Source organism: Osmerus mordax, chromosome 2, assembly GCF_038355195.1.
Source record: "Osmerus mordax isolate fOsmMor3 chromosome 2, fOsmMor3.pri, whole genome shotgun sequence".
Classification (NCBI taxonomy): Eukaryota; Metazoa; Chordata; class Actinopteri; order Osmeriformes; family Osmeridae; genus Osmerus; species Osmerus mordax.
Genome location: NC_090051.1, coordinates 12,247,933 through 12,272,112, shown reverse-complemented (window position 1 = coordinate 12,272,112; position 24,180 = coordinate 12,247,933). Strand labels below are relative to the sequence as shown.

The 24,180-nt window shown below is 41.6% G+C and overlaps 1 protein-coding gene across 1 annotated transcript; it reads left to right on the top strand.

Moving 5' to 3' along the window:
* Window positions 1–13,383: 13,383 nt before the first annotated feature.
* On the top strand, window positions 13,384–24,180 carry ehhadh (enoyl-CoA, hydratase/3-hydroxyacyl CoA dehydrogenase). Its single transcript, XM_067257299.1, has 7 exons — window positions 13,384–13,528; window positions 13,823–13,926; window positions 14,038–14,207; window positions 14,405–14,516; window positions 17,070–17,174; window positions 20,478–20,819; window positions 22,690–24,180. Exons 1-7 carry the CDS (start codon window positions 13,455–13,457, stop codon window positions 23,940–23,942), a joined length of 2,160 nt encoding a protein of 719 aa, XP_067113400.1. The 5' UTR covers window positions 13,384–13,454; the 3' UTR covers window positions 23,943–24,180.

Genomic DNA, 24,180 nt, shown 5'->3' with positions numbered 1-24,180 from the left:
CCTTACTTCCAATGGAAAAAGGTGCTGTTATGAAGTGCCCTTTATGCTGCCCCTACATGACAGTGTCCCAAATGTTGCCCTTTCCAAAGAAGACAATTAGATTCTGTGCCCAACAGTCTCCCCTAATGTTCCCAGTAGGGCATGCTTTCCCAAAGTGAGGCTGTGACAACACTTGGCACAGCCACAGTCTGTCACTGTCCAAGCCCCCTCTGGATCTGTGGAGGCAGACTATGTTAATTGGAAATACTCGTAATATAATAATGATAGTCATGCTGAGCAATTTTAAATGACTGTTCTGCCAAACAAAGTGTGCAGTTTGGGTCACCTTCTGATCTAAAAAGTCAGTGCTGGATCTGTGCAATACTAGTCATTTCAGTGAATCCCCATTTAAGTCATGGTTATCTTTCCCTTTTATCTTAAAGCTCAGCATTTAGCCTATCAGTTAATAAATGTCTGTGGCAAAGTTATTTTGAAGTAATTTTTTATTTTGTTCAAGATGTGAAGACAAAAACATTATTAGCCCACATCAAGTGCAATTAACCATGACCTTCTTCAGTGTTTTGAATTTTATCCTACAATTTTCAATTGCTGCCACGTTCTTTTTTGGGCTATTATTCTCAATCTCCTGTTGAGAATATCGACCATAGGCTAGCCTGCCAGAACGGTTTCAGACAGCTCATCAAATTACGCTAATTATCAGTAGGCCTAAATGTATATATATATATACATATATATATATATATATGTTAAGTAGATTTGGTAGGTCTACAATTTACGCATTTTAACGGTCGTAATGGTTTGACAAGTTGTCTCCCTTGCCATGTTAATTGCGGCAACATTGCCCTTTTAGGGGAAAAAAAATCAAAAAATCAATTTACGCTGCTGAAACAACACACCTCTGCTGCTTTACGCTATACTTTTTGCGACATAACTCCTCTTTTCGACGATCGCCTGATCTGGGCTGCACAGTCTAAACTTATTGAGGTCTAGCTTGAATTAGCGTTGCCTGTTAGTGGAACGGAACGTTAGTGGAACGGCTTGAGGCTTAAATCTAAATTGACGTTTACCCAAGTGAGACTTATTCGTGTTAGCGCGACTTGCATTAGCGACGTTGATGGAACACCCCCCAGGCCTCTATGGGGAGCGCTAAGTGGAACAGCTTGATTTTCGGCCCCACGGAGCGAAAGAGAGAGAGCATATGAGAAGTTTGGACCAACATCGAAGTAAAGAGGCGACATAAAAAGTTTAGTAGGCTATTCATTTTTACATGTGGCCCTCCTCTTACAGTTTTTCAAAAGAGCAACTTCGATTTTGGTCCCATTTCCAAAACAAACTTCTCATATGTTCTCTCTCTCTCTCGCTCCGTAATATTAAAGATGCTGTAAAGTAAATTCCATGTTTTGCTTCTAAGTACATTATATACATGTGAAATGTGTTCCTGAAAGCATGTGCAAAGCGCTAAAACTTTGTCACACTGAAATGTGGAGTTAGACCGAAGAACAGTTTCTCTTCCGTTTTCAGATCAGGTTTTAATGGGCGGAGCCAAAAAATGCCCTATCTACGTCATTTCGCCCCATCTACGTCAGATCACTGAATGGCTGCTCCTGCTGTACTGTTATTGTAGCTTACATCGGCTAGCTAGCTAGCTTCAGGATGTCTCCCACCACCCGCAACTGCATCTTCCCTGGATGCAAGAACTCCAGCTGCGCTGCAACGCCATAAGTTCCCTGTTGATAATGAAAGGAAAAATAGGTGGATAGATTTTGTGAAGAGCAACGCTCATGGAAAGCTTCGGTTATACTCCAACAGCCGCCTCTACGCCACTGACCATTTCACGGCAGACAGTTTTAACATGGACCAGAGACAGACGGGGTTCACCAACACATGGCTTCTCTTGCAGCGCGGAGCCGTACCGAGCATCGCCCCCCGGCCGTTTATCCTCCGGTCGCACCTGGACCATCCACCGCCGCCAGCAGTTCATTACTCAGTTCTGTGTGCTTGTTATAATTATACTAGATAACTTTTCCAGAGGTATTGATGAAGAAAATCAAAGTACTAAGTCCTTGGGTACATTTTTCCAAGTTTGAAAACAGCACAAAAACTTCCAGTGTTTGATGCAAAGTGTTTAATCAGAATCCAATACAAACAGGGTGATTCCTTTCAAACGTGAGCCAAATTCTGCAGAATCAGACTGAGAAATATTCTCTGGACATTACCTTTTATATCAAAACCTTATCAGTTCTGTATATTTGGTATTGGTACAATATTGTTTTATCACAAATGCATAATTCATTTTACACTCTATTGGTCTCTCTCTCTAGAGGCTTCAAGTTACAGGTGCAAAGAGAAATCCCCTATTTTTTTTAGACTTGCTCTGACCTTGATGGCCAGACACACTGGGCGTTTTGTTGTTTACTATGGTGGGAACCTAATCTTGTAGCCTTCTTTCACACCCAGCTCCAATCATCAAAAATAACACTTTTGGGGCTTAATTTTCCTTCTATATCTTAGGGGAAATACTAAACAATCAGTGGCTTTGCATCAGGCTTTTCCAGTAGTGTAACATATAAAAGTATAAAAGTACAAAGGTGATTAAAAGGCATACTTCAATAATATAATCCATACTCATTCTCCATCTTTCATAATTACAGCAGTGTGATATTATTCCACTTCAGTATCTCTGCTATGAGTTAGTGCAAACCGCTAAATTGATATTATGCTACTCGGTGTAGAATGATGGTATTTTGGTGAAATGGTAGCTAATGTGTGAGAAGTAGCCTAGTTGGAGAGCTCACTGTCTGCTGTCTCTGGTGTCCATTTATACTGTTACAGCTCAGGGGAACATTTCATTTATATGCATCTGTATGTTTCACTCATTGAACAAATAAATTCTAATTCTATACGGTTTTGTTCGGCTTGACATAGCGTCCATTATCTGGGTCGGAGGTAGGCACCAGAGCCATAGAAAAAGAGAGTTGCGACACGCTTTGATCTCGCCGACATGTGATCACGTGGTTCATGTAGCTCGCTGTAGTTCCAAAAAAACCCACTGCTGTCAACCGGTTTGAATGGTTTTCAATGAAGCTGGCCAACGGAAGTCGCTTTCTCAGGCAAATGATGAATGAAACAGGCTTGGTTAAAGAAATCTGATATTCTGGCTATCTTCAGCAGACTCGTATCTACAAAAGGCAGTCCTCCCTGACGTGTTTGGTGTAGAATGGAGTGACATACAACATTGTGAACACTCACTGACAGTGAAACAGGAAAAAAGCTAGAGCTTTTTTGTCACGTGGTTCCAGTAGCTCGCTGTAGTTAAAAACCCCACTGCTGTCAACCTGTTTGAATGGTTTTTGGCGGGACAGACAGCAGCACCATCTCGATTCCCGGACATTTTCGGTATATTAACACAATGTCAATTGGTTACTGGTGTGTTGTATCATGTATGTCTGATACTTTATTAACATGTATGTATTACATGAACTTATAATACAGCGCAATATTGTGAAGCAGAGCTAGAAATGGCTATGCTAGCTACCATACTGTACTGTACCATACTGTACATACCACACAGTAGCCTAATGAGGACTATATTGTTCCACTTAACGTTTAACCTTCAACTGTTGAAGTAAATGGGACTTGTTAAACGTTTTTTTATTCATCAGCCCACTTACAATTTACCACATTAACAACACTTATATTTGTAGTAGTTGATGCAAGTTGAATCTAACCATTATCACCAGCAACTGCTCTATTTAAGACAAGAAAGGAGTTTGGTAAATAGAACAGAATAAACAAGGCAACCAACTGCATTCAATAAAACATTTTATTGTACAATATGTCCAGTGTTCTTCCACTCCCTTTGTTTGTAGTGATCCAGTGATCTTCTGGCTATGATACATGTACAGCTAGCTAGAGTAAAAGTGTTGCTTACGTAGACCTACAGTCTAGCTCCAACTGCATTTAGAATCTAACAAGCTTACGATAAACTTTAACTAAAGCTAGCTATATGAAATACTACTAATAACAATTGATATGTGGTGGTAAAAATATGAAAAAATGAAGGATTTTAATCAATTTACCAGCTAACTTGCTTCGGAGACACTTAAAATGAATGGGATTGAACGGTGGAAAATGCAATGTTTGGAACTACAGGTCGCATGTGACACGCTTTACTTCCGCATTCCTCTATAACAATGGGAGTCTATGGAAGTGTCGCAACTCTCTTTTTCTATGGCTCTGGTAGGCACTAGGCAGCGAGGGGCGGAGCTTCAGCTCCTTCCGGCGACACGCCCCCCCAGTTTCAAGAAGAGAAGACAGCTGATTTTTTCACGATTTCAAAGCCTAATTTAACATACTTGTCGGTGTTATTTTTTCATTCGAATTTGGATGGGTAGTTAATAACAAATTATTCTGTGGTGTGGCGAACTTAAAACTTGTTTCCAGGTCCACTTTACAGGATGTTTAACTCTGTGGGCTTAAGAATCAGAATTCGGTTTATTCGCCATGTATGTTATACAAACACGGAATTTACTGTGGCAGGGAGGTGCAAAACACTAAACATATACAGATCTTTAAGTAAAAGTACAAAAGTTTAACTATTTCTAAGAACTAAACAATCTAAGAATACAACAATTTAAATATAAAATATATATATAAATAAGAATAGAATGAGCAGCGTGAATTGTCAACATAGTGCAATCGGATACTGAGATAAAGTGGCTTATGCATACTGAATTGCCATTAGATGGACTTATAATAGGCTGGTTAAATAAGTGAATGAATGTCAATGGGAGTCCTTGGCCTTGTTGAAGAGACCAGTAGCAGATGGAAAGAAACTGTTCACAGCAAAATCAAAAGTGTTGAATTTTCAGTGTTAGGGTTGAGTGTAAAAATATAGTTATTTCAACTCAGGTTTAGTGTTAATCAACTACAAGAGTTATTCTTCAAAAAGAGTTGATGTTAATACTGGGAGTCAAATATCATATTCTGCAAACAACTCTACAGTGCTGATTTTACAATACAGCTAGTGTTACCCAGAGCCATAGACCCAGACCCAGAGCTTTTTCTATGGCTCTGGTGTTACCCAGAGCCATAGAAAAAACAATATCTCCCGGAAGTCTGCATGCATGTGATGGTTTGAAAGAGGCGGGAGACTAACGGTCGTTGCCAGACAGACTCAACTATTTTCTGTGGACTGGACACTTTCGGACATCATTCCAACTGTGACTAGGAAGATTCGTGTGTAAGTATGTCGAAGCAAATGTCTAATCATAAAAAATGTATACCAGTGTGTTTCTACAGGTAACGTTAACTTTGGAAAAGGTATCCTTGTTGGTTAGTTAACATTAGCTAGATATCCAGCTCACCATGTTTAGCTAGCCTAACAGAATAGCATAATAGAATGTTTAGCCAAAGACTCTGGTTTAGCCAGGATGAATAGTGATCTTTTTCTCATTAAGAAATTTGAATAAACAACACACTGGTCCTGCCATGGCTAAAATTGCCGAAGGTAACATTAACTTAAATCTCAATGAGTGCAACACTGTTATTTTTAGATTGACAATTAGCTATTAGGTTCATGTTTGCAACTCCGCACTGTAATAGATTGGGTTAATGTGGGTAGCTAGAGCTAGTTAGTTAAGTAGCTAGTCTAGTAAGTTGATATCGTGACTAGTTGTACTAATGTTATATTATGAACCGTGATTGTACCTTTTTTTGTAATGGTAAAGCACAGACTATTATTTTGAAGGAGGCTGGTTAGCAATTATGCTATGTTGTTAACTATTTTCTTCTATTTTCGTTTTTTGCTGCTATTTCGCCCAAATGTCTTTATCATATTGTTTGAACAAGTATATTGGGCTTCATATTAAGGTTAGACACTTTTAAATAAAGGGAAATGTGTGGGGGTTATTGAGAAATTATCGAGAACATTTTATTTTGACTGCATTTATAGCTCTGTTCCGTTGGCTTTACTTCCTCTTTGTGTCTGGACTTTTCGCGGTAAGCCACGTTTCTGCTCTGCTCTTTGCACTTTCGTTGTTTTGGTTAAAATGTTAAGCTAAGTTATTTAAAACACACGGAAAGTCAGTGTATTAACATTTTTACAAAATCTACTTGCAATTTAAGTTATTTTCATGTATAAATCTGCGTTTTAGTAAAGACGTGCGTCGAAGTCTGTGGGTAGGGCTGCCATGTGGCTAACGTTCGGTAAGCTAGAATGTAGCTAGTCGAGAATGTTTGCTAGAATTTGTGTGTCGATATCAAGGCTGACCAGAAAAATTAAAATGTTAGAGGTAGAAGGAGTAGTCATTTAAAACACACGGAAAGTCAGTGTATTAACATTTTTACATAATCTGCTTGCAAATTAAGTTCTTTTAATGTATAAATCTGCGTCTTGGTAAAAACGTGCGTCGAAGTCTGCGGGTAGGGTTGCCATGTGGCTCACGTTCGGTAAGCTAATGTACAGTCATAGTGTTTGCTAGCATGTGTGTCGATATCACGCTAACCAGAAAAATACAAATGTCAGAGGCAGACGGAGTAGTCATTAAAAATTGCTTAACAGATTTGCAAGCTTGCTGTTCTGGCCGACACTTAACGTTAAATAGACGGTCTCGACTGTGCCACTCAGGCTCTTTTAAGTGAAGATGGGAGAGCCGTTTTTTGATTAAAATAATACAAGGCAGAATGATATGATGATCCCTTCAACACGGGCGCTCCATGCAATCGTTGCATTAGTCAAGGCTCTGCCACTCCCAAATTACATTATGTTAACACGTCGCATTCTCCAGGTCAGATTCTCTGGACATTTTTTTGGAGTATGAAAGGGGCTTAAGTGATTTAAAATGGTTGATGTCACACAAGCATGATGCAAATTAATTTGATTTAGTGGTACACTGTTGGCGCTAGGTGGCATAGTAAAGACAAGGGAAAAACAAAACATGACTTAAAAAGTTGGAACACTTCATGAATGTACTTGTTTTCTTTAGGACAATATGTTGGTCAAGGTGAGATTTGGTTCAAGTCAGAAGTATGTTAAGGTGGCAGAGACCGAAGAAGGCTATGAAGACTACAATACGTTTATTCCGAAAGGTTTGTACTACTTTGAATGTCAGTTCATGTTATTATTTGATTTTTTATATTAATTTAAGTAATGTATGATTGCCTCAGCTATCAATTGGTGTTTATTATGTTGACCAATCATGTCTTGTGAGCAAGTCAAAATGCACAATTGGTGTATGATGTAAAATTAATATCAAGTATTCTGCACACTGCTCAGAGATTATAATAATAAAAATGTCAATAGAAGGTTTCAAAGGACTATTTTTCTAAATCTGATATTCTCTCAGTAATAGGAAAGTTAGGTCTTCCTGTACAGACAGACTTGCACTTGACAGATGAATCAGGGACAGAGGTGGATGCAGATGTGTTTGAGGAACTTTTACAAGCAGGGGACCTTACCATCAATGTGTCCACAGAAAAGTCTAGCGGTAAGACTTAGCTTTGTTAGGGAAAAAATGAGGATCATGAACTGTAATGTGGTTTTTTCTTGATGAGTATTTTAGAGATGTGAAGGTATAACAATTTTTTTTTGTATTTCTTTTAACTGTCTTGCAGTTGTGCTTCAACAAGATCGAGCAGAAATGTCATTTGAGTCAAATTTGTCAGAAACCTTATCCTCTGTGCCATCTGATTCATCTGATGCAACAATAATTCTTGAGAAAGGTAGTGGGGTGAAAAGGACCCACACTGATCGGGAATCAGCAGAAGCGGTATATAGCTAATTAAATTTTTTAAATGTATGAAATGAGTTAATAAAACTGAAACACAAAGATATTGTGCAGACGAGCTGTGGTCTTGTTGCAGTAAAGGTTAACATGATAACTAATTGTCTGATTCTTTTTATTTTTAGATGGTGAGAGATACTCTTCAGTCCAAGCCAGGGGGAGAAAAAGTGTTACATGAATATGACAAAACAAAGACATTGACGGATGGTACACGGCGACATATGATAAACCTACTGGTGGCTGACATGATGGAAGTTCATGGGTAAGCATTTTGTTCACTGGTGCCCATATTAAATAAAAAGTTATAGCATAAGATGTGCAGTTGTTACAGAACCCAGTTCCATTATTAAAAGCTATTGAATTATTCTGGTCTACTATTACTCATTAAAAAGGGGCTTATGGAAACAAATTTGTCAGAATAATTCTGGAGCAAAACTATTAAAGCAATTAAGTTTAACAAATTAATTAGCCAATACATCCCTTAAAAAATGGGCGAATGTATGATCAGTGTAAAAGAAGCAAAGGGAATTGTAAAGACTAATAGTTATCATGATAACACAAGTCATTTGTTTGCATTAATAAGGTTTACTTAATGATTTATGATAAAATTAAAAAAAACTTTATTCTTAATAATAATAATTCTTTAGTTTGACATTTAAGATGTTTGTTTATTTGACACAAAAGCTAATTTCTATACTTGATTACAATTTTAAAGCTTGAAAAATAATGTTTTTCTACTTTTAAAGGAGGATCCCACCAACCTATGTGCGAACAAAATACGCTCTTGGCATCATCACTCTATTTCCTTACCTCAGTGATCCTTACTCAAAAAATGGATATGTAAGTTTGTAAATGAATGGCTTATACTACAATTTATGCAGGGAGGTTATTCTGAATTAGCCTTGTATTGCTGTGACCCATCAGTTATGTTTAGTTTTGTTCTTCTCTGAATTTTACAGGAGCACTTCTATGATGCTGACAGTGGATCTGGTTATTTGGCCTGGAGGATAAAGACAGTCCAGCGCAACACTGCAGTTGAGTCCCGGAGATCCTCAACCACCACTACCTATCAAGATGGTCCAAAGAGCAAGAGGGATTTTATCCTAACTGACAAGCATCTTTTTGGCGAGGAAAGCCGTGAGGCAATCTCCATATTGAAGCATTCAACTGATGAATCGGTTGTCAGAGAGAAAATGAGGGCAACATTTCAATACCGTCAGACACTAGTTCAACAAGACCAGCAAAACTCCTTGACAGTCCTGGATGTTTTCCCACGTTTTCTCGATACACCTGGCTTGGTAAGAAATGCATATGGTGATATTTATTTATTTTTGTTGGTTTTTGTTTATTTTAAGTGAACAATGTGCATTTAAGGATTACATACACAGTTACATAAACATACTGAAAATGTGTGGATGGTTGCAAGGACTTAAGGAATTTCTTCTGTAGATTGACCAAGACTTTACCATGATGTTTGGAGAGGAGGTTTCTGGCAGATTCTTGGCAAAATGGCCCACTTACTTCAAACCCAGGATCCTGGCAGGCAAGTTTTCTAAGGAGAATGTTGAAGACCTCTTGTCTGGGCATCAATCCTCAGATGAGTCTGGTAAGCATCACCCATTTATCTTTTTAAAACATTAATTTACTTGCCTGATTCCGAAATCTTGTATGTAGCCTAATGTGGATATATTTATTTTCACATGCAAGTCTTTCTTACCATCTTCTACTTCTGCTTTCCCCCTAGGCTGGGACAGTGACCTGTCAAGCATCCTACTTCTGATTCACCTACTTCCCCCTACTGCAAAAGGACCCAAGAAGAGTCCTACAATTAGCTCACATCAAGCAGTCAAACATGTTGTGAGATATTTGAGGGTATGCAATGTTTTAGTATGCTTTTTAATGTAGTTATTTTCACATTGCCTCTTTTTGTGAAGAGGCGCATACGTTTAGTAATGTAGTGGACCACTAAAATGGTTCCTCATGGTTCTGGTTTTACATTTACATTTACATTACATTTAGTCATTTAGCAGACGCTCTTATCCAGAGCGACTTACAGTAAGTACAGGGACATTCCCCCGAGGCAAGTAGGGTGAAGTGTCTTGCCCAAGGACACAGCGTCAGTTGGCATGACCGGGAATCGAACTGGCAACCTTCGGATTACTAGCCCGATTCCCTCACCGCTCAGCCACCTGACTCCCTATTTTTCAGATTGGTGCCAGTGTTGAGACCTTCCTTGAGAGTTTGGAACCAGGACAGCCCATCCTCCTGTGTGTCGGTGAACAGAAGAACAACCTCCAAAGATTCTACGTCATTGTTGACCACAAGGCCATCCCTTGCAAGGCTCAGACGTCCCTGGCAGCTTTCGATGAACTCTTCAAGGCCCACTTCATCTTCAATGTTAACTACCACGAATCCCTTAACAGCTTCTACACATTCATCCAAACCACTGTGTTCAACATTGATGTGGGAAGTACCAAGGCAAGTCCCTGTGTGAAGGAGCTCAGAGCAAGACTGATGAACACAAGTATCTGAGGTGACACACATCCTTGGATACAAATATGTTGATTTGTTTTATCTGCAAGTTACACCACAGAAGTTCTGCGTTGTTTTGTCAGCATTTGAGACTTAACCATGGTTTACATCCAGGAAAGACATTACGTTTGAAATGTGGACAGCCGGGATGTTCTTCGTTCTTTTGCACTTATTCAGGGTTCAAGAAACACATTATTCGTTTGCACCGGGACACTGTTTCAACAAATATTGTTGACAATATGGACACTCAAATAATACTTGAGCCTTCAACTTCAACTGCAGCCTGCACAGACATTCAAGTAACCACCAAGGTCTCTGTTGACAAGCATCATTTGGTAAACGTGTGGTTCTGTAGCACAGTTGCAATCATCAGGTGTTGCTGAGAGCACTATCCAAGCAATGGTAGGGTCAATGGAAGAGGTTGTAAATGACATTCACAGTCAAGCGAGAGATGCAGTTCTCAACTATAGTTCAGAGATTCAAGGAACAGACTTTGAAAAAAAGCTAGACTGTTGTTTTGAAGAACTACAAAATCCTTTCTCAGTCTTAAATACAGGAGCCAAACGACAGAAGTATTTCAAGGAAAAGTGGGAAATAGTATAGCCTGTTGAGTATGTTTTTGGGGTGCGATTTGATGTACGTAGAGATCGAACAACAGGAGTTTACAATCAGATCCCTGTAACAGATAAGTTTGTGTATGTACCCATCTTAGGAACCCTGAAGTCTATGTTCAAAAATATGTGAAAGTTTCCTGCAGGCCAAAAAAGAGGAAGAAGGTATTTTTAAAGATATGTGATGGTTCATACTTAAAAAAAAAAAAAAAAAAAAGATTAGTTTTGCAAGCCAAAACATGCTTTACAGATACAACTGTATTATGATGATTTCGAGACCGCAAATCCCTTAGGATCTAAGAAGGGGATACACAGACTTGGTTGTATATACTTTACATTGCGGAACTTGCCCCCAAAATTTAATTCTGTGTTGATGAATATTCATGTTGTGGCTCTTTTTCCACTCACAAGACCTGAAAAAGTATGGATTTTATGAAATACTGAAGCCTCTCATTGACGATGTTAACCACTAAGGCAGAGTTTCAACATGTCTTCACTGAAGATCACCCTGGCTTGATTTTTCGTACAAAAAACATCCATACAGAACATTGTTCAGCTATACACAAAAATCCTATGTTAGTGACAACATATGGTGTCAAGAAGACATGCTTGCTCAATACATTGTGTTTTTTTCACATCTCTGATAACTATGCAGTTGACATAATGCACGACCTTCTTGAAGGTGTAGTGCCGTACGAATTAAAACTGGTCTTTCAATACCTTATCAAGGAGAAACTTCTATCTTTGGAATCATTGTCACAGAGAATTCAAGGTTTCAACTATGGTTACACTGAGAGAAGAAACCGGCCAAGTGGGTTGAAAATGGATGAGAGCAAAGATCTTGGATTGAATGCAATCCAGTCATGGTGCCTTGTGTGACACTCTCCTCTCATTTTTGGTGATCTATTTGAAAGAAATAACAGTTATTGGAACCTGCTCCTCTTGCTTCAAATTGTGAATATAGTGTTTTCACCAGTCGTTACTAACGGTATGACATTATCTGAAACATTTAATTAATGATCATCACAAGCTATTGAAATCTTTGTTTCCTGATAAAAAAACTTATTCCAAAGCATCATTTTATGATCCATTACCCAAGGTGTATTCGTAAAATAGGCCCACTCCTTCATGTATGGTGCATGAGGTTTGAGGCCAAAACAATTTTTTTTAAAGATCCGTCAAGAATTTCAAAAATATAACAAAAGCATTGGTCAAACAACACCAGAGACAGCTAGCTTATCACTGGGAGAATTTTAATTTTCAGAGGTTTGAGTTTGGTCCAGTGAGGAAGGAAGTGATTGATAGCTTGGAGGGTGGTGAGGCTTTAATTCCAATGTTAAATGTGAATGCATACTCTAATGTGTCAACTACCAATTGGGTGAAGAACTATGATATATATTCTGTTATTTCTAGTGATGAGTTGATTTATTATCGACCCTATGATAAACAGTTATCTAATGAGATGGATGAAAAAATATACATTGTGCCACATTGCCATGTTGTGTGACCCGTGCTATTGTTTTGTGTGACCTGTGCTATTGAGGCTGCCAATTAAGAAATGTGATTGTAAAGCAAATGGTATGTTTGTGGTGGGCTTGAAAATACAAGTTTTATTTGAACAAACTTCTGTATTGATCTATTTCTTCTTTGTAATAGTTAAGTACTAGGAATATACTGAATTCAAAAGTAAAATTGTACTATGTATAGCATTAGGGATTATAACTCCCTACAGTGTTTTAAAAAATATATAAATCAACTCTACAAGAGTCAAATACAGAGTTTATTTTAAATCCCCTATAGTGTTACATAGCAGAAACTCTAGTCGGTGTTAAAACAGAAAATACAGATGGTGTTAAATTCTGACACTGAACACTAGTGTTGGGTAAATTCAACACTGGCCTGTGTTGACTGGTGTTAAATGTCAACTATTGAGAGAGTTGCTGCAACTTTATCACAGTGTTGCCCATTTAACACTTTTAAAAGTGTAGTTTTAACTCAAAATAGTGTGGACCAATATAGACACTTTAAAAGTGTTGAATTTAACTCTATTGGTGTTGAATTAACTGCTGATTTAGCTAATTCTTATAGCGTGAGGTTTTGGTCCTGATGGACCGCAGCCTTCTGCCAGAGGGGAGTAGCTGGAACAGGGAGTGACCAGGGTGGGAGGGGTCGGCCACAATCTTCCTCGCACGCTTCTTCGTAATAGGGAGTGGACAGGCTCCCCAGCTCTGGTACTAGACACACACACTCCCCATCTAGGGCTCTGTCTCCACCTATTCCATTTTTGTAATACGCGGGTGAATGCAACGTCAAAACCATGAATTAAAGAGCACCGTCATATCCACATTTGGGTAGTGTACGTCATATCCGTATTTTGTATCTGGCGGTGTCCTAAGAACCGCAACCACTAAACACAAACAGTTATGTGTGGTAAAGGTAATGGCGACGTGCCAAATCAAGTTCTAAAGTTCAAGACTGGCCATTTACCACGGAGTTTGAGTAGTTGCCTCTATGTGTGATCAACGTAATGGCGCAGTACACTCGCATTTCGGGATCAGTTGCACTGATCACTCTTCAGAACCCTCCTGTCAACGCACTCAGGTAAGAAGTAGGCTACTTCTAAAACATGCGAGATGCATGCAGGACAAATTGACTTTGCAGGCAGCGCAATTCTCAGATTTGCTCAAATTATCAATTTGCGATATACTCTCTAACTGCACCTACAGGTACGACAGGTAATTTTAAAACTTAGCAAATCTGGTAAACGTGTGCGAATATGATGGGCTGTTTAGTGTTTTGTAGGACAGTGATGTGAAACGTGTAGAGCTATGTATTACACAAAGCCATATGAGCTGATACGAGTCGTATTAATCAACGAACTGTTGTCCATCACAGTGCAGTGGTTAGACACGGCATCGTGGACACAGTAAAGAGAGCTTTAAAAGACTCCAAAGTCAACGCCGTGGTCATATGCGGACAGAATGGCAGATTCTGTGGCGGTAAGATATTTATTTGTATTCCAAAGATCAGAATAGTCTTTCTTTAGTTGCAGTGTTAAAAAAAATATCCTGGATGATTTAACGCCTTTTTCATTGTCTTCCGCCTAATAGGTGCGGATATCAGGGAGTTTGCTGGGCCAATGTCAGGACCCCCTCTGGTGCCTATGATCCATGCCATAGAAGCCGCACAGAAGCCAGTTGTGGCCGCCATCGAGGGGATAGCACTGGGGGGCGGTCTGGAGCTGGCCCTGGGCTGTCACTACCGGATTGCACATTCGAAGGTTGGTTACATTGTTCTCTTGGGTCGATGTCTGACTGACTGGAACCAGAGATGGATCTTGCAATCATTTGCTACTGCAGAGACTTCTATAATAACAAGCAAAGGTCATTAGAGAGGAGCACAGCCCAGTTCTTTTTGGACACTTACGTGTATGTGTGCACTACACGTGCGTGCATGCGTACTGTCTGTGTGTTCCAGGCCCGTCTTGGCCTTCCTGAGGTGACTCTAGGGCTGCTCCCAGCTGCAGGAGGCAGTCAGCGTCTGCCCAGACTGATAGGTGTCCCTGCAGCTCTGGACCTCATTACAACAGGTAACACAGGGGTCATATAAATTAATCATTGATTGGTTGAGGTATTAGAACAGACACATTTTCATGGGATATTCAATATGTCCAGCAGGGGGCATACTTTTATCAGTTTTGTTTCTTGAGCGAAATTAAATGTGGAATCAGACTTACAGTTTCATGCAAATGTTTTGGCACCCCTGGTCAATTTCTGTTATTGTGAGTATAAGATTAACTGATCTCCAAAGGCATAAAGTTTAAGATTTAATTTATTTTGTTTTTTTTCTACAATTTGAAAAAAGTGAAAGATAAAAAAAAGGAGCACTATGTAAAAGTTTGTGCACACCAAGAGATTTGAGCTCTCAGATAACTTTTTCCAAGGTCTCAGACCTTAATTAGCTTGTTAGGGCTATGACTTGTTCACTATCATCAATAGGACATCAATGACTAAATGTAAATGACTAAATGTAAAATGTAATAGGAAAGGCCAGGTGATGCAAATGTAAAAGCTTTATAAATACTCCTCAAACCTTGTATCAACAATCAGCATCCATGGGCTCCTTGAAGCAGCTGCATAGCACTCTGAAAATGACAATAATTGATGCCCTACAAAGCAGGAGAAGGCTATAAGAAGAAAGCAAAGCGTTTTCAGGTAGCCATTCCTCAGTTGGTAATGTAATTAAGAAATGGCAGTTAACGGGAATGGTGGAGGACAAGTTGAGTTCTGGAAGACCAATAAAACTTTCAGTGAAAACTGCTCGTAGGATTGTATAAAAAACCCAGTTTCACATTTAGCAGACTCACATTTAAGAGTTGTGGTGCACTGTTCTACTGTGCAGCGACACCTGCACAAACATGACTTTCATGGAAGAGTCATCAGAAGAAAACCTTTCCTGTGTCCTCACTAGGGTTGTGTATGGTTTCAATTTTATCAATTCCGATTCTGGTTTTCGAATCCGGTTCTTATCAAATCTTGGTTCAAATTCCCATAATCGTTTGGAGAGAAAAATATAATAATATTATATATATATATTCTGTTAGCACTGATTCTGATGTGCAAATAGACACAGAAGAATGTCTATTGATATTTCTGTGTATTTCTGTGAAAAAGGCAACTAAATGTTGCCTTTTTCTGTATTTATTCAACATTTGTAGGCCTATTATCTTATCTTGTACTATACATACACTATAATTACCGTCCGACCGTGCTGCTATCAACTACCAATTCTTTTTGCACTTGAACAGACATCAGCGTGATAAGAATTACCTAAAATGACAGAAACCATCTTTTGTAAAGAAATTATTAGACATGCACTTACATATTTTTGTCTGGCTCATGTCCAGTCTGCTAACATGTAGGGGGCGGGACTTATGACTTATACTGCAACCAGCCCCCTGACAATTTAAGACAGTCTAAGGCTAAGACTTGTCTTAAACTAAGTTCATGCAACTGGCCCAATCCTCAACATCCATCCATTCATTTCTATTCTACAAGCTCTCCGACAAATTCATTTGAGCAATTTAGCCTTATTTGTGCCCCACTCTGCCATTTTCGTTTCATTTTGTATGTATATCATTTAATGGAGAGGCAGTAAGCTATAAACTTTTGGGCTTTAGCCTATATTTGAGCTGTAAAGTCAACCAATCAGTCTGTAGCCATGTGAAAGACTCAACCAGGGGAGTACAAGCGACAGTGCGGAAGAAACCTCTTGCAAATTTATCTACAGAGAAATACCACTAAGGGATCATAGTACCCTTCGTAATAAAATTAGGAACTGAAATGAGGAAACATGTCTTATTGCCGCCACGTCTTATTGCCGCCACGGTTCTTGGAAATTTGGAATCGGTTCTAAAATGGAACCGGTTCTCGATTCCCAACCCTAGTCCTCACCACAAAAATCCTCAGAAGTTTGCAAAGGAACATCTAAACAAGCCTAATGCATTTTGAAAAAAAAGTCTGAGAAAAGGTCTGTGTGGAGAAAAAGGGGTGCAGAATTTCATGAAAAAAAACAACTCTCCAACTGTTAAGCACGGGGGTGGATCGATCATGCTTTGGGCTTGTGTTGCAGCCAGAGGCACGGGGAACATTTCACAGGTAGAGGGAAGAATGGATTCAATTAAATTCCAGCAAATGCTGGAAGCAAACATCACACCGTCTGTTAAAAAGCTGAAGATGAGAGGATTGGCTTCTGCAACAGGATAATGATCCTAAACACACCTAAAAATTGACAATGGACTACCTCAAGAGGCGCAAGCTGAAGGTTTTGCCATGGCCCTCACAGTCCCCCGATCTAAACATTATCAAAAATATGTGGATAGACCTCAAAAGAGCAGTGCATGCGAGACGGCCCAAGAACCTCACAGAACTAGAAGCTTTTTGCAAGGAAGAATGAACAACATCCCCCCCCCCCAAACAATAATTGAAATACTCTTAGCTGGGTACAAAAAAACAAACCTTAGCATAAAACTGTATAAATTGGGTTTTTATTGATAGAAAAGTGGAATAATTAATTTAATACTGTGTCTACAATTAGCAACTCCAGTCACATTGACTTTTTCTGTTGTAATTGTTCTCCACAGGACGTCACGTGTCGGCTGCAGAAGCTCTGAAGCTGGGGATTGTGGATCAGGTCACTGAGCAGAACGCCAGAGATCTGGCAGTGGAGTTTGCACTGAGTGTTTCAGGTATGAGATATCCCCAGATGTAGAGTGCACCTAAACGCAGCTCCGACCTCATTGTCCTTGGAGATCCCCAAACACCCTAATGCACGGACAACCTTCCTAATGCAAGCTTCTGCCCAACCACCCTGATGCAACATCCCACCCAAACTCTCTAATGTTGTGACTGAATGGAAGAGAATCCTGCATTAATGTTCCAAAGTCTACTGGAAAACTGTCCCAGAAAACTGAAGGCATTTATAGAAAGAAAGTGAAACCAACTCCATATAAATGCCCATGATTTTGGAATGGGAGATTCAACAAGCAGGTATTCACATATTGTTGGCCATATAGTATACAGTACAAACACACACACACACGTGCATACTCACACACACACACACACACACACACACACACACACACACACACACACACACACACACACACACACACACACACACACACACACACACACACACACACACACACACACACACACACACACACACACAACAGCTCCAGAGAGGGGCACCTCCTGTTGGCATGTAGGTCTGGAGTCAGTTGGTATGGGAGATCAAGGCAGGAGTGTTAGGTAGGTCTTCTGGAACAGAGCAGAAATGAATGTTTTATACCCACTGTCAGATGTGTTCGCATGTCATCAGTGCATTTGATGTATTATTCAAAAAGGCGAAAGGGACAAACATTGTGAGAATATTAATCATGTCATCTTACCATGCATACAATCAGATTAGTAAGACTGGGCCGGGTGCTCCAGTGTCTGTCCACCCAGGATTTGCATGGCTAGGAAGACTTGTCTCTGTCTAATTACCCACTGCAGGTCATAACAAGGGGAAACATATTTACATAATGTTAAAAATAATATGAGTGGCCAGGGGACTATTGCTGTCTCAAAACAAAGTGTGGATTGGAGAAGGCTTAATTGCTGAACAAATAAACATTGGCAGCTTCTGTATTGGCCTGTCCTGCATTAGTTTCTTCTTGGAGGGCGGCCATTTTAATTCTCTGCTGGTCCTTCTGTGGGGTCGGTTGGGAAGCCACTGTATTGTTGCAGCATGTAACTGCAGACTTCACTCTCTCCTGGTGTCATGAATAAAAGAGGCTGCCACCCTTCACAGAACATGAGTTTCCATGGCCACAGTGCAGCACAGCCTTAAGGGAGCATGTGTCATCACCAGTATGATTGCCTGAAGGAAGCAGGCTTTGTAAAAGCCACTTTGATTCTCTGCTGGCAGAAATACCTGTGTCTACATTACATTACCTAGTGAAGACGTATTAGATGATACCCAATTGCTCTGAAAGTACCAAGTCAATGAAAGGAATAGTTAAGACAAGTTCAAGACAAAATCAATGTATTTATTACACATATGTGAGGTGCAGGTGTCTGTTACACTCAAGTCTCACAGAAGACTGAACAAGGAATACAGGAAATCAAGGGAGTATATGGTATCACAATATGGGAGGATACAAGATTATTAGCATAGCTTTTGCAGGCACAGAAAAAGAACAATGTGTGCTAGATAGCTTTTGTTTAGGTCTTTTGATAGGGCTCCTAGAAATGGCCTTGTCGCTCCTTTTATTTTTCTCATTCAAAAATGCATTGGCATTATACACCTTGGTAATATTCTGACCTCTGACTTACATCAGTGACACAGGCCTTTCCTAGTCGCATTTTACAAAGAACTAACTTATGGCAATGCAGGCATAAAAAAAACAGAATAATGACAGTTTATCAATAATACAAGAAAACATAATTAATAGATAGGCATATTTCTCTCCTGGACATAAGAAAGGGTTATGTGCTCATTAGCTTAATATAGCAAGGTATAGATCAAACATTGTTTATTATATTCAGAACATTTCAAATGGTATAGAAGTAATAAACTAATCATTATCTTTAATTGTTGTTAACTGATCAGTGGTTTAAGGACAGACCTCTTCACTAGGAACAAGTAGCTGGAGGTTTCAGAAAGATTGCCAGAACTTGGAATCCCTGTCCAGGAGATTCTTCTCAAATCCAACTTCATTTGTATTGCCCTTTTTACAAGCAATGTCATAGAGGGCTTAACAGATGCCCAAAAAACTCCATCTAAAGCCTGCCCTGCTCACTGTGAACAGACGTTGAGCATTGTCATACCTGTACATTTCTATCTTCTCTCCTATATAATCACAAAGCGGCAGATATGTACCTAGATAATGAAACAAGTGTCAGAGTGAGATGTTATTGGCTCAATTAATTATGATTCACCTAAATGGTTATGAGTCACTCTGGATCTAAGTCAGAAAATTACGAATTATTGCTCGATATGAGCTGCTTCAAGTGTCAACTTTTTGCTCTCTGCCAAAAATTTGATTTGAGTGGGTGGAGAAGGTGTCTTCTGAAGAGGAGCAACAAAGCATGTGAGAAAGATCTGTGGATTAAAGAGAAATAGTCAGGGGCATTGAAACAAAGATAAAAAACTCTGTTGAAGATGTACAGGGATTTGACTGAAACGCCGCACAGGCATGTTCATTAGCACCAGCAAAGAGTCAGAATGGGTTTTACTGTCACAGCACACACACTCATACCCCTAAACCATTCTTCCTGTGTAAGAGATTAACTTTTTTGCCAGTAGTTGCAACATCTGTCTCGTACATCTGTCCAGAGAAGCAGCCCACCCCTCAGCCTGTACTACAAATACACTCTAACATTTGTGCCATTTACAGATTAACTGGAGCAGCAATACCGCCCTAAAGTACTAAAGTACACACGAGTTGCACTGCATTAAAACAACAGTTTAGTGAGACACAGTTGGAAATGATGTTCTGAATGCTGTATAAAGTTGTGGGAGTGAGTGTGTTTGCCTCATTAATGGAATTCACACCTTAAAATGATGGCTTCCCCAATAATGGTGCTATCCCTTTAAGTGCAGCCATGGTGACCCAGTTTCTGGCCCAGACCCAGAGACGACTGTAATTCAATAAAGCCGCAGAGAGATCCCACCACTGTCCCATGTAATCATGTCACTGCAGACAGAAAGAGGTATTAAGAGGCTTTTAACAAGATTTTGCCTAAATCCCCTTTCTCATTGCTCCATGGTTTGAATTAGAACTGAGGACAGGTGTGTCAATGTGTGTTTTGGATGAGCCCAATACAAAATCGAGAAAAAAAAAAAAAGAAAGTGTTTTCACACGCCCACATTATGTACCACACTTCCACGCCAGTAACAGACTCTGAAGCAGGTCGCTCTATCACACTAAACCTCTGTCTTCACTCCTATACTGTGCTGCATCCTTTGCCTTTTACTCCATGCTGTGTTGATGTTTTAGGGAAGCCTCTGGGGGACCGTCGACTGAGCACGAGACCCTGCCCGCCCCTCCCCGATGCGGATGAGTTCTTTGAGGGGGCAATGGCGAGGGTTCGCCAGCATGCACGTGGGGCCATAGCGCCGGTGGCATGCGTCCAGGCAGTGCGGGCCGCTGCCTCCCTGCCCTACGACCGGGGCATGGAGAGGGAGAGGGAGCTGATGGCCACCCTCTTCAACTCAGGGCAGGCTCGCGCTCTGCAGTACTGCTTCTTTGCCCAAAGGGTTGTTGGGAAATGGAGTCTGCCCAGCGGAGCACGCTGGGACAACAGCAAGGCCAGGCTAGTCTGCAAAGCAGCTGTCATCGGTGAGAGGGTTTGTCTTAAAAGCCAAACAAAAAAAATACTCCCCAACACACTGAGGTCTGCTTCCATTACTCCTCAATACACTGAGGTCAACCTCCATTACTCTCCAACACTGCTGTGCCCAAGGCCTGCTGCTGCCATACAGGGCTTTCATATCTACTTCTCAACATTACCTTCTTTTATTGTACATCTCCACAGCCTTATAAACAGTCTTATCCTTGGGAAAAATGGAAAATGCTGACAGTGTGAATAGAGTACAGTGTATCCCGAAAGTATTCACAGCGCTTCACTTTTTCCACAGTTTATGTTAGTCATTCCAAAACTGATTAAATTAATTTTTCAAAAATACCAAAGTGAAAAAGGTTTGTTTAATATTTGTATAGATTAGATTTATAGATGGCAAAAATGAAGAATGAAAATATAACATATACAATGTTGCTCAATACTTTGTTGAAGCACCTTTGGCAGCAATTACAGCCTCAAGTCTTTTTGAGTTTGATGCTACAACTTTGGCACACCTATTTTTGGGAAGTTTCTCCCATTCTTTTTTGCAGGACCTCTCAAGCTCCATCAGGTTGAATGGAGAGCGTCGGTGCACAGCCATTTTCAGACTTCTCCAGAGATGTTCAATCAGGTTCATCAAGTCTGGGCTCTGGCTGGGCCACGCAAGGACATTCACAGAGTTGTCCCAAAGCCACTCCTGTCTTATCTTGGCTGTGTGCTTATGGTCGTTGTCCTGTTGGAGGATGAAGCTTTGCCCCAGTCTGAGGTCCGAAGTGCTGCCACCACCATGCTTTACTGTAGGGATGGTATTGGCCAGGTGATGAGCGGAACCTGGTTTCCTCCAGACATGATGCTTGGCATTCAGGCCAAAGAGTTCAATCTTTGTTTCATCAGACCAGAGAATTTTGTTTCTCATGGTCTGAGAGTCCTTCAGGTGCCTTTTGGCAAACTTCAGGTGGGCTTTCATGCTTTTTACTGAGGAGTGGCTTCCGTCCGGCCACGCTACCATACAGGGCTGATTGGTGGAGTGCTGCAGAGATGGTTGTCCTTCCGGAAGGTTCTCATCACAGAGCAATGCTGGAGCTCTGTCAGAGTGACCATCGGGTTCTTGGTCACCTCCCTGACTAAGGCCCTTCTTTCCCGATCGCTCAGTTTGGCCGGGCGGACAACTCTAGGAAGAGTCCTGGTGGTTCCGAACGTCTTCCATTTACGGATGATGGAGGCCACTGTGCTCATTTGGACCTTCAATGTTGCAGACATTTTTGTCAACCCTTTCCCAGATCTGTGCCTCGATACAATCCTGTCTTGGAGGTCAACAGAAGTTTGAGGGAAAAAAAGAATTTAATTAATTTTGGAAGACGGCTGTAACATAACAGCATGTGGAAAAAGTAAAGCGCTGTGAATACTTTCCGGTTGCACTGTATGTGTGTGTATGTGTTGGGGTGGGTTGGAGGGGTGGACGTGAATTCAAACACCTGCTCTCGGGTATACATGCATGCTCTGGTTGACTTTGGCAGCTGTTGGTGCCAGTCTGCATGCCTAGACAGATGTGTGTGTGTGTGTGTGTGTGTGTTTGTTGGCTCGATTACTGATTCTGTTGGAGGGGCTACATCCCCTGCTCTCGGCAGAGGGGGGGAGGGGAGTCTTGATCTGAGGACCTAAACTGCTCATGCATTAAAAACAAAAGGGTAGAAAATATTTGATTTTTGCATCCAAGCTGAATTTCTGTAGCAATCTGACAGAAAAATAGGGTAAACATGAGAAGTGGGGCTGTATTAATTCCTCTTGTAGTTCACTGTGGGTACAGCATTCTGTCCTCCGCTGGGTGTTGGCCATGTGTGCCTCATGCTGTGCTGTGTTGCTCTGCAGGCCAGGGCACCATGGGGAGGGCCATCACTGTGGCCCTGGCGCAGGCCGGGGTTTCTGTGGTCGCCGTGGAAACGCAGGAGAAGCAGCTGATGGAGGCAAAACAGGCAGTGACCACCATGTTGGAGCGTGCGTCCAAGAGGAAAGGAGTGACTCCGCCCCTTGACCTCCTCCGCTTCACCGCGGACCTCCGCGAGGTGGACGGTGCTGAACTTGTGATTGAGGCGGTGTTTGAGGACCTGGCCCTGAAGGAGCAGGTGTTCCACCAGCTGTCAGCCGTGTGTCGGCCCGGCACCCTGCTCTGCACCAACACCTCCGGCCTGGACGTGGACCGCCTGGCTGGCTGCACCCGCAGCCCCGAGCTGGTGGTGGGGATGCACTTTTTTGCCCCGGCCCATGTGATGACGCTGCTGGAGGTGGTGTGTGGGCCTCGCTCCTCCCCTGAGGCTGTGGCCACCGCCATACTGCTGGGCAGGAGGATGGGCAAGGTGAGCGTCGCCGTGGGCAACTGCCCTGGCTTTGTGGGAAACCGCATGCTGAAGCCCTACCTGGAACAAGCCAACTTCCTGTTGGAGGAAGGAGCCACGCCTGAGCAGGTGGACCAGGTTCTGGAGGAGTTTGGATTAGCTATGGGGCCTTTCAAGATGTCAGACCTCTCTGGGCTGGATGTGGGCTGGAGGGTCAGGAAAGAAGATGGGCTGACGGGACCCGGCGTGGACCCAAGCCAACCAATGAGAGTGCGTCGGGGCCACAGGTACTGCCCCCTGCCAGACCTGGTGTGTGAGCAGGGCCGCCTGGGCCAGAAGACGGGTCGGGGCTGGTACCAGTATGAGGGGCCCGGGGGACGAGAGGCCAGGCCAGACCCTTGGCTCCACAGCTTCCTGGAGGAGTACCGGACCCGACACGGCCTGACAGCACGCCGTGTAGACCAGGATGAGATCCTGGAGCGCTGCCTGTACGCACTTATCAACGAGGGCTTCCGCATCCTGGAGGACGGCATTGCTGCCGGGCCGGAAGACGTGGACGCCATCTACGTCCACGGCTACGGCTGGCCACGTCATCAGGGTGGGCCCATGTTCTACGCGGGCATGGTGGGGCTGGGCAGGGTGCTGGAGAAGCTGGAGCACCACTACCGGGCCCTACCAGACGTGCCGTACCTGCAGCCTAGCACCCTGCTGAGGAGGCTGGTGGAGACAGGAAGCCCTCCTATGCAGAAATGGAGGGAGGTCATCCAGAATCCTCGCAGTCAGCTCTGATCCACCTCCCACATCACACACTACCCAGCACACTGCCTTACTCTAGCCGTGCCTTAGAGACGCTATAAGATATCTAATGTAAAACTCTGTGATTGAGTTTATACCTGAATGAACTTTATAATAACCAAACTAGGTACTGTCGCTTGCTGTATTTTTGATGTCAAAGAAAACTGTAATGGAAAGATATGTCGATTCAACTCTTTAGTTAATAATGTGTCCTAATAAAATAAAAAAATAT